The 9,567-nt window shown below is 35.9% G+C and overlaps 2 protein-coding genes and 1 non-coding gene across 4 annotated transcripts; 2 read left to right on the forward strand and 1 right to left on the reverse strand.

Annotated features, from left to right (window-relative positions):
• The first annotated feature begins 672 nt into the window (after window positions 1–672).
• Window positions 673–4,188, forward strand: LOC110782753 (uncharacterized). 2 transcript variants are annotated; one of them, XM_021986988.2, is made up of 4 exons: window positions 673–930; window positions 2,324–2,391; window positions 2,526–2,621; window positions 2,733–4,188. In XM_021986988.2, the coding sequence occupies exons 1-4, from the start codon at window positions 834–836 to the stop codon at window positions 3,552–3,554; spliced, it is 1,083 nt and encodes a 360-aa protein (XP_021842680.2). In that variant the 5' UTR covers window positions 673–833; the 3' UTR covers window positions 3,555–4,188. The 2 variants fall into 2 exon arrangements, with proteins under 2 accessions (XP_021842680.2, XP_021842679.2); XM_021986987.2 differs by having other exon boundaries at window positions 674–930; window positions 2,526–4,188.
• A 738-nt stretch (window positions 4,189–4,926) lies between these two features.
• TRNAS-UGA (transfer RNA serine (anticodon UGA)) lies at window positions 4,927–5,008 on the forward strand. Its single transcript has one exon. It is a non-coding gene; the product is annotated as a tRNA-Ser (tRNA).
• A 105-nt stretch (window positions 5,009–5,113) lies between these two features.
• Window positions 5,114–8,442, reverse strand: LOC110782578 (COBRA-like protein 6). Its single transcript, XM_021986743.2, has 6 exons — window positions 7,996–8,442; window positions 7,784–7,863; window positions 6,717–7,182; window positions 6,304–6,457; window positions 5,936–6,213; window positions 5,114–5,857 (listed from the first exon to the last, which is right to left on the reverse strand). Exons 1-6 carry the CDS (start codon window positions 8,057–8,059, stop codon window positions 5,622–5,624), a joined length of 1,278 nt encoding a protein of 425 aa, XP_021842435.1. The 5' UTR covers window positions 8,060–8,442; the 3' UTR covers window positions 5,114–5,621.
• Window positions 8,443–9,567: the final 1,125 nt, after the last annotated feature.

Genomic DNA, 9,567 nt, shown 5'->3' on the forward strand with positions numbered 1-9,567 from the left:
AGGTGCAGACGTGCAGTACGTTCCAAAGGGCAACGACTAAGTTCATTAAGTGAACCTCCTAGGTCCGATTTTCTGGTCATCTCATCTCCTCCTCCACCGTATAAATTGTTTACTCTTTGTTAAATAAACGCCAACGATCTATACCACATTATATTACTCTACATGGATGTTGACAAAAAAAATATCGGCTTTATTGTCCTCTTTGGTTATGACTAATAGCAACTGACTTAACATTGACAAAATAAGCAGGAGTAATTGACGGCGAAAAAAGCTGGATTATTTGTCATGTACGTAGTACTACTTAAGTTTAACACTTGATCTCTTTTGAATTCGTACGTACTAGAATGTGCACGAATACATAGAGTGTTGTAAATAAAAATAAAGATATATAGTGAATTTTGAATTGATAAGAATTACAAATAAACCCTCATAAAATCATATACTCCTATTTAAATAATTCAACATTTCCGCCGTTCAATTTTTTCAAATTGTAGAATTTTTCTTCCCATCTCACTCGCATTACCGATGCAAGTACGATACCATCATTCTTTAGCTTGGGAACATGTAGCATTAAGATTTATTTTTATTTGCAACACTCTATATATCCCGTGCATAACACATTCTAGTTAAAGATAATATAAAATATAAAATGATAGATAAAAGATACTCCGTAATTTAGAACACGCGAAATAGAATAGGTAAAGAACATTTTGGCACGGTGTGAGTAGAAAATAGGAAATCTAGCGGACTATCTTCGAAATATTGGAGTTTTCCTATTTCAATTCCAGTGTTGTTCTTGCTTTGCGATTCCCCACACGGCTACACCTGAAAAAATGGAGTTGAAAGAACTCCCAGTTTTCACCCAAACTAATCTGGGTACTTGCGTTGTTGTCGCCGTTTCACCGGACATTACTGCCGGAAAATTCAAAGGTATACATTATCACCCCTTATATATATATTTTTGGGTACTTCTTAATTTAGTTAATTCAAGAGAATGTTATCACCCTTTTTAATTTTCTTTTTTGGTATTGAATTTCTATTGCTGAGATGTTGAATTGACCCAGAAAGATAAAATTGAAATCTTGAATTTCTATATTCTTAATACAATTCACAGTAATAGTTTTAAATTTGTAAAATGGGAACTCTAATCAATTTGCTGGCATCGAAATTTATGCTTGTTGTATGTAATTAACCCCATTCTTAGTTAGAATTGAGCTTTCGATTTCTGTGAGTCGAAATTGTGTTGCCATCTAAATTGTGGAGTGTATGCTTATGACAGGAATCATTGGTTATCTTTTGCCATTGCTGACTAGCTATGTTACTTGGGTTCGCTTTTTTCGGGTGTATTGCTGACATGTTTGTTTATGTAACTAGTTTGAACGGGCCGTTATACAGTAGTAGTTGTTTATTGGCCTTTTAAAGTCCTAATGCTATTGGAGGTTTTTAATTTTAGTAGGAAAATATGATTTAAATATTATAGGTGGAATTTGAAGGTTGAAATAATATATATACAAATTGAATGGAATATTGATATTGATTGAGATGAAGTGGAAAAGATTGAATGAATATACATAAATTAAATGATAAATTGATGTTGAATGAGAAATATGAGTAGAAGAGGCGTTAGAAATATAACAAACAACAAAAAAAACCAAAAAAACCAAAATGATGGATGAGTTGAGGGAGGCATGAGACATGTCATATTATTAGCTATGGTTTTGCTTTTTAAATACTAGGTATAGATTTGGAGCGCACGGATTGTTGTTTCAAATTTGATCCTCTGGTGGTCGGATATTGCTTGGTGGTGTTTGAATTTGGAGCAACTTTTCTTTCTTGTATTGGTTTGTAGGTCTCTAACCTGTGAGTAAGGATTGCCTACCATGTTGGTATTCAGTGTAACTGCTCATGGTACTAGCAAATATAGAGGTTCTGCTTTTCCAAATTACTCCTCTTTTAGTAAGTATAGAATGGTTCATGTGTTAAAAGGTAAATGTAGGTGTTTCCAACCTCTTTAGAGTTCCTAGTATGATCGACGAAGTGTAATGTAATATTGAGTGCTTGCAGTTTGATGAAAATGGTATGCCTAATTCTGTCATCTGAAAGGACAAGTTAGGTGACTAGTAGTCTATTTCCAGTTTTCCATTACCTACTTCTTATCTGTATCCTCTTTGTTCTGTATGGTGATTACTAACATTTCTATAGATGCAAGGCTGGAGTTCTGTTGTATATTTTTGGTATTTATAATATCAAGTAAGTGTTTGCCTCGAGGAAATTGCTTGTTTCACTCTATGTGAAGTTAACGGGGTGTAAATTTGTTCTGCAGGGGAACTTGAAAGAGCGCACATTTGTTGTTTTCCTGAACTAGGATTTCTCTCTATTGATGAAGTGATGGTATCCCCATAATTCTTTTCTCACATTCATGTACTTTATGAGTAACTGTCTTGCTTACTTTCTCCAATTTTCCTGTATTTGACTCTATTTTATGTTTCAAAATTGTTTATAATAGTTTCATCCATCTCTGGTAGGTGAAGCAGATTAACTGTTATTACCGCCTGCCTGATATGCTGCCGCTGGAGCATGTTTTCCATGGTCTTCAAGATTCCTGGTTCCTCTATGTAAATGTTAGTCGATTGAAATTTTTTCCAGATATCAATAACAGTACAAAATTTCGTCAGAACTTGGCTGAAATCCAGAGCAACAAACAAAATTTAGGCTCAAAAGCTGTTCCGCAGGGGGAAGCACAGGTATACCCACCGATGAAGAAGAAGAAGAAGAAGAAGAAGAAGAGGAAAAAAAACCCAAAAGTTAAGAACTTTTCTGAAAGACTCGGTGATGATATACTTGAGCCAGAGCCAAAAGGAAACGTTTCCAGTGTATGTGAAGGGAAACGGAGAGGTCAGCAAGAAGTGCTGCATCCGAGTGAAGTATCAGATTTCAATGCTACAGCACTGGTATCAACTCCCCCATCTAGGAAGGAAAAAATGCGGAAAAGAAAACCTAAATTGAAGAAATGTGCTGAAAGATTCAGTCATGAAAGACTTGAGCCAGAGCAAAAAGGAAACACTTCCAGTGTGTGCCAGAAAAAATTGAGTGGTCAGCAAGAAGTGCAGCATCCAAGTAAAGTATCAGAATCCAATGCTACAGCTGAAAGTCCTTGTGGAAGCTTATCTGGAGCAGTATCAGTGTCAGGTATCATTGACAGATACTTCACAAATTTTATCAATGTTGATCCGAATGGAAGCGCTTCCAGCTCAGAAGCTACCACAGGAACGGGACAATGTGATATGGAGAATATTTCCTTGGATAAGAACAGCTCCAAGAAGCGAAATTCTCTAAAAACACGCCAGAGATTGTTGCCCTCACTTTTGCCAGAAGACTCGAATAATGTTGTTGGTCTGAAAAACAATTATGAAAGATCTGAAGTTGGTAATCGTTTAGTAGTTGCTTCAAGTAATCTTGGGAGTTCTCAAAGATCTTCTTTGTCCAAGGTTAAAAAGTTGCTGGATTCAGATGCTGGGTCAATTATCAGGAATTTGATTTTTGAAGTCAACTGAATGAGAGATTTATGGAGGATGTGCTATTGCAATTTTGTGATTTACCAGCAATAGCCTAATGATATCTACTTTAGTCTTTACACATGCTACTTATGTGGCTAAATCATAGTTACCACTTTGGTGGGGGAGCAGCCTTTTCAGAAAGTCATTGCCTTGAAGGGTTTCTATATCTGGAAATGCACTAATTCAGAGGAATCTGCGATGCAAGGAACTGCAGCTTCTTGAAGAGAGTTGTGAAACTTTCTGCCTTTCTGGTATGTTATGGAGTACTTAGTTTGACATATCAAATTACACCAATCCAAAGAAAAATGTGCATATCTTTGCTGCCATCCACAATGCCTTCGGCTGAAAAGAAGAATGACTTGAGTGCGTTAATTTTTTTGGCTGAAAAGAGTGAAGCAAGAATTGGAGCTGAAGTCTGTAGCTGAGATGCTCATTTCTTGATCATAAAGGGAATGTGAGTCAACAGTGACCCTTTGAAGTTTTCTGGTTTTTTGGTTCAAGTCTCGGCAATTGAGTTTGTTTCTCCTATTTGACAGATGCATAAAGACTGGTAGGACTTTTCTGGTTCTGGATGCTTGTTTCTGTTGTATGTTGTGAAATATGCTCACTTGAGCATTATTTGTTGTTGTCATCTGTGTTGTTCACACTTTGGCATTCTGCATAAGGAAGTGAAGCTAGCCGGCGTTGGCAAAATTAGAAAAACAAGTCCACCCTGATGAAGTCGCAAAACCAAAAAAACCAGGTCTCCAAACATGATCCAATTTAAGTTTAACTCATATTACCTGAGAGGCTGAGATACACACCTATGTACTATGTTACTCAGACTCTTCATTTTACCTCAAGTACCCGTGTCGGACCCTCGACACTCCGACATGGGTACAGACACTCAGACACTTCATTTTCGACTTAAATCCTGGAATTTTTTGACCATTTAGCCGAGTCGGACACTTGGACACATACCCGTATCCGACACTAGTACCCGAGTCCAAGTAACATAGCCTATGTACCAAGAACATAATTTGTCATGATTAGAACAAACAAACCTTACTATTGCTAGCCTAAGTTTTTTCAAGAGAGGTTACAAAAAACAAACCTCGTTGCATCTAATAAAGTAAAAAAATAAAAATATATGTTTTTATTTTTATACATAAATTTTTAAATAGGTTTGTCTATTTTTACAACAAGGTTTGTTAAAAATGAGATTTGTAAAATGATAATTTGGCATAGGAATGAACCTTGATAGTAAACCCCATCTTTGGCAAGTCCACAACTGATTGATCCAATATCAGATTCAGATTCCATCCGCTTGTTATACATACGGACTTTAGTGATTGTATATATACTAAAACAGCGCATTGTTAACACAAATGTCAATATGTCCGAGTGGTTAAGGAGACAGACTTGAAATCTGTTGGGCTTTGCCCGCGCAGGTTCGAACCCTGCTGTTGACGTCAGATGCAGTTTTTTTTTCTTCGGCTTGCAAGCAGCAGTGTAAACCAGTAGACAACATACAGAGATAACTCGGATTAAAATCTAGAACAGAGGTAAGAACTAACTCATTCAAAATCCATATTTAAGATATCTTTATTAATAACTTTTCGGCAATGGCTAGCAACAGATGCAGTTTCCATTGTTAAAAAGAACGTAAGGAAACACATAAATCTGTGAAAAAGAACAGCATAAACTGTAATGCTAATGTATTCCTATTCTCCTCTTGTTCTACATGTATGGACTATGAAGTGAGATACCAATAGATGTTCGCCGTTTGGGTGGTGTTCATGCTTGTTTCTGCTGTATACATGTATGAAGTTTCTTTTTGTCATATAAGTGTTGTACGTTTTGGAAGTTGTTCATACTTGGAAATCTGCATAACAAAGCTAGCCAGGGTTGGCAAAGTTACAAAACAAGTCCATCCCAAAAATAAGGTCTCGAAACATGATCCAGTTCAGTTGAAGTGCAAAATTGAGCATATACACCTGAGATACATACTTATCTAGCAAGAACACAAGTTTGTCATACCAAGAAACAATGTGATTGACATATGGGTGCATTTGTTAGAGCGATCTATTGCCTGACATGGCGACTAGTCTCTTTAGGCAGTCTGGGAAAATCGACAGGGAGAGGCATTACACAGTTTTCTCCGTTGAAATAAATTCTCTTGGGGAATGCCCAACCAGCATCAAAGGTAAAAGTCCCAGGTACTTTCCTCAGTAGCAGCTCACTCTGCACATTCCCGCTTAGTCCTGATTGCAGCAACACATCATTGTAGTGTTGTATCCCCCAGAACAGTCCAGTATCATCTGAAAGATGACAAGTTGAGATAGATAAGTGATAAACACTAAAAGAAAAAGAATGAAAAATAATTATGTTGGACTTACTGGTTGGGCGATCCTGAGTAAGGGGCATGTAATTAAAGCTGAAAACCTGCAACAGATGAGCGAGGTTCTGATGCTCAACGGCCAAGTTCCATGTGGTGTAATTCTTACGTACATTAAGATTCATGATCGTAATTTTGACCCTCCAATAATCTTTATAGCTCTCCTTGACATGCCAATGTACATGAATTGGACACATATGACTAGTGCAATTCACCAGAGGAGGCGCTACATAATCTGGGTCCTTTGATTTCGCCAATATTGGAGGTATTTGCCCTTTCCTGCATAATTATTAATTAAGAAGCTAGCATCAATATTATTATTTTTAGTGACAGACAAAAGCAATAGAGGAAATAGGAAATAGGAAATACTTGATGCATAATAAGCCAGGTTGTTGTTGACAGCCGCAGCTACAGTTGGGACAGAATGATATAGCGGAGCTATAAAATGCAGATAGAGAAACACAACAAGAAGGGGCAGGTGCTGCTTTAAATTGAGAATAAGTACAGATGACCCTGTATGTACCTGTAAAGTGTAAACAATCTACAGCTTAACATAGGAGTAATCTGTAAAAAGTGATAGAGTATAAAACTAATCTTGGAGCTTCAACCATCAGCTTAAGCTTTTGGTTGAGTTGGTCCTCTGACATGGTATCAGAGCCAGCATGACGTAAAGGTCAAAGGGCTTTCATGTGAGGGGGCGTGATAGAGTATAAAACTAATCTTGGGGCTCCAACTATCAGTTTAAGATTTTGGTTGAGTTGGTCTTTAAAACAAAGACTTACTAAGTGCTTGCCTCCATCGGCGTCCATCATCCTCGGGGAACTTAGTAGGAGGAAAAACCTGCTGAGAATCACCACATGTATAACCTGGAGTACCAAACTTGAAATTGTTTGGCATATTAAGTTGAGAGGTGTCACTGGAAGTGGAAGCAAGCCCCACAGTCATCTGAAAATGTGAAGCATACATGGTAGGATCTTGAGCCATTGAAGTTAACACCCCTCCTTTGCAGCAATTAGCTGCTTGTTTATTAAGCTTACTTCCAGGTTGAAGGTCAATGATTACAGGTTGCTTCAAGCAACAATGAGGAGGTGATGCTCCTAATGATTTGTTACATATTCCTTGCTCCTTTGCTTCTGCACCTTGCATATTCCATATAACTTCATGGTTCTGCCATTCCCAGCTTAATCTCCAACCTGGAGGCCACTCAATGTGTCGATATTGTTGATAATTATATATTGTTACGTCTGCCTGCAAATTTATTCCACATTCTTATAAACAACGTAACACCAAACCAAAGTTTCACCACTCTACTGCCAGTGGCGGAGTCAGGATTTTTTTTTTTTTTAGGGTGTCGACAGTGACGTTCCCAGGAATTTTAGAGCGTTGTGTCTAGTGATCTTCCACAACACATAATATATTACTAAAAAAATGTATCGTCTTAAAATTAATAAATATTCATATTACAATCATACAAAATTATTACAATTATTCTCTATGGTTCGTAGGTGTGGTGAAAAGAATAACTTAATTTAAGGGAGCCGTATTTAAATTCAAAACTCTAAGAGACCAGTTGTTTTAAACCCTGGTCTTTAGGATTAACCTAAGAGATCGGCCCTACATAATAACTGGTCTCTTAGCTCTCAACTATAAGTTTTTTTTCCAATTTTTTTGGGGGGTCCACCCCTACTTGGTTCCGCCACTGTCTACTGCACTACATACAACTTTGTCACATTATATTTAACTAGTTTTTGTTTTATTTTGCAATTCGTCTCATACAACTATACAAGATTTTGCCTATACTTAAAACCTCAAAACTAATCTCATAATAGCTCGTATCCACGTAACTTACATTGTACGTGTCAGGATTCACATCCGTAATATCCCATTGAATTGTTACATTCCCTCTCACATCAAGCGGGTCGTACCCATCTGCATTTAAACACACACAAAATAACAATTCCATTATGATCTCAAAACTAACAATACGATTATAAATAAATTAATTAAAAAAATATTCAACAAAAACAAAACTTTGCATTAAAATAAAATGAAAATACTTACAACTGAGATTATACGTGAGACCGAGACTAGTAAAGAAGATGAACAGACAAAACTTTAACATCATTGTTAAATCAACGAAATTTCCTTGTGACTCGTTTGAAAGAAAAACAATGAATCAATGAAATGTCCTTGTGGCTCGTTCAAAATAATAGTTAAAAAAAATATCAATGGATCAATGAAAAGAGAGGATCCAAAGTTTTTCAAAAATTTGTGTTTGAATTTCTTACTTCTTTGAGAAAAATTACAAATCTATATTATTAATAGACTCGAATAATTGATGGGTTGGAGTATGGCTGGTTTTCTCACTCCTCAGTTCTTGTATGGTAAGTATAAATGGAAATGAGTGAGCAAATTAAGCTTAGAGAGGAATAAATGATATGTGGTAATTCTTCAATATTTGTTACCATTTATGCTAATTCACCAATCAACTTTTTTTTCAATCTGTTATTTTTTCTTCTTGTTTTTACCTTGTAAATTAAAAGGTTTAAAGGAATTTCTTTTTACAAGACAAAACCCAAAAAACTAGGATCTTTGCAATTATTTTTGTTCCAATTACTTTGAATTTTTTTTCTACTAAAAAATATGTACCCGCGTGTTGTACTATATACGGAGTACATCGTACGTAGTATTATGTATACTAGATTTAAGTCCGTGTAATATACGGGTTAATATATACGGAGTACTTCGTATTGTATTGTCAGAAATGTTATATTAATTATTCTATTAGTACATCGTACCCCGTTATAAAATATACTGCATATGATCCATACATCCCTTATCAGTGTATCTATGTGATAATACGTATGAACAACTATCTCTTGAAATTATTGCCAAAAAATAAACTATCTCTTGAGATAGGTTTAGGTTCTGCCTTATCTAACAACGTCATATTCACAGACCAAGAACTACGAGATCATCCCTAATGATTCGAAAGATAACTCTATATGCAAAGCGGGGGATCTTGAATAGTTTTATCAGGGGATCAGTAGAATAATTAAACAATAAAGTATGTAATATTGTAATTTATACCATTATACTTCGTATAAAAATTTAGGAGGCATAACTAAAAATTCACTACGGAAAATTTTGCATGGGTCGGGCCCGCCCTAACCATTAAGAAGATCCGCCGTAATAAGGCCCCTATTCGGCTATTCATAAAGAACGGTCACTCTAACCATTACTTACTTCTTTTTTCTTTTCTTTTCTTTTGACGGGTACTTCATTGTTATCCCTGAATATTGGATATGAATATAACATTATGTTAGTTGTTTGTACATTTGTAAATTGTACGTACAAAAGTCCCAAAATTGGACTACACATATACTTCTCCGTAATATTATAATCCGTCACTGGTTTTTACTTATTTCGCCCACCTTTTGTAAATAGAAAGTATGCTCTTATTCATCCTACTTATATCTAATACTATATAATATATTAAAAGGCGTTGCAGAGAAAGTTTATATGCCACGTAGAATTCTCCTTTTACGCCACGTTATCCACTCATTAAGGTTATGTGATGTTATTGACAACTAAAAATCAATACAATAAGGGGGCGTTTGGTTGGGGTATTCA

The sequence above is a fragment of the Spinacia oleracea genome, chromosome 4 (assembly GCF_020520425.1).
Source record: "Spinacia oleracea cultivar Varoflay chromosome 4, BTI_SOV_V1, whole genome shotgun sequence".
NCBI classification, from domain to species: Eukaryota; Viridiplantae; Streptophyta; class Magnoliopsida; order Caryophyllales; family Amaranthaceae; genus Spinacia; species Spinacia oleracea.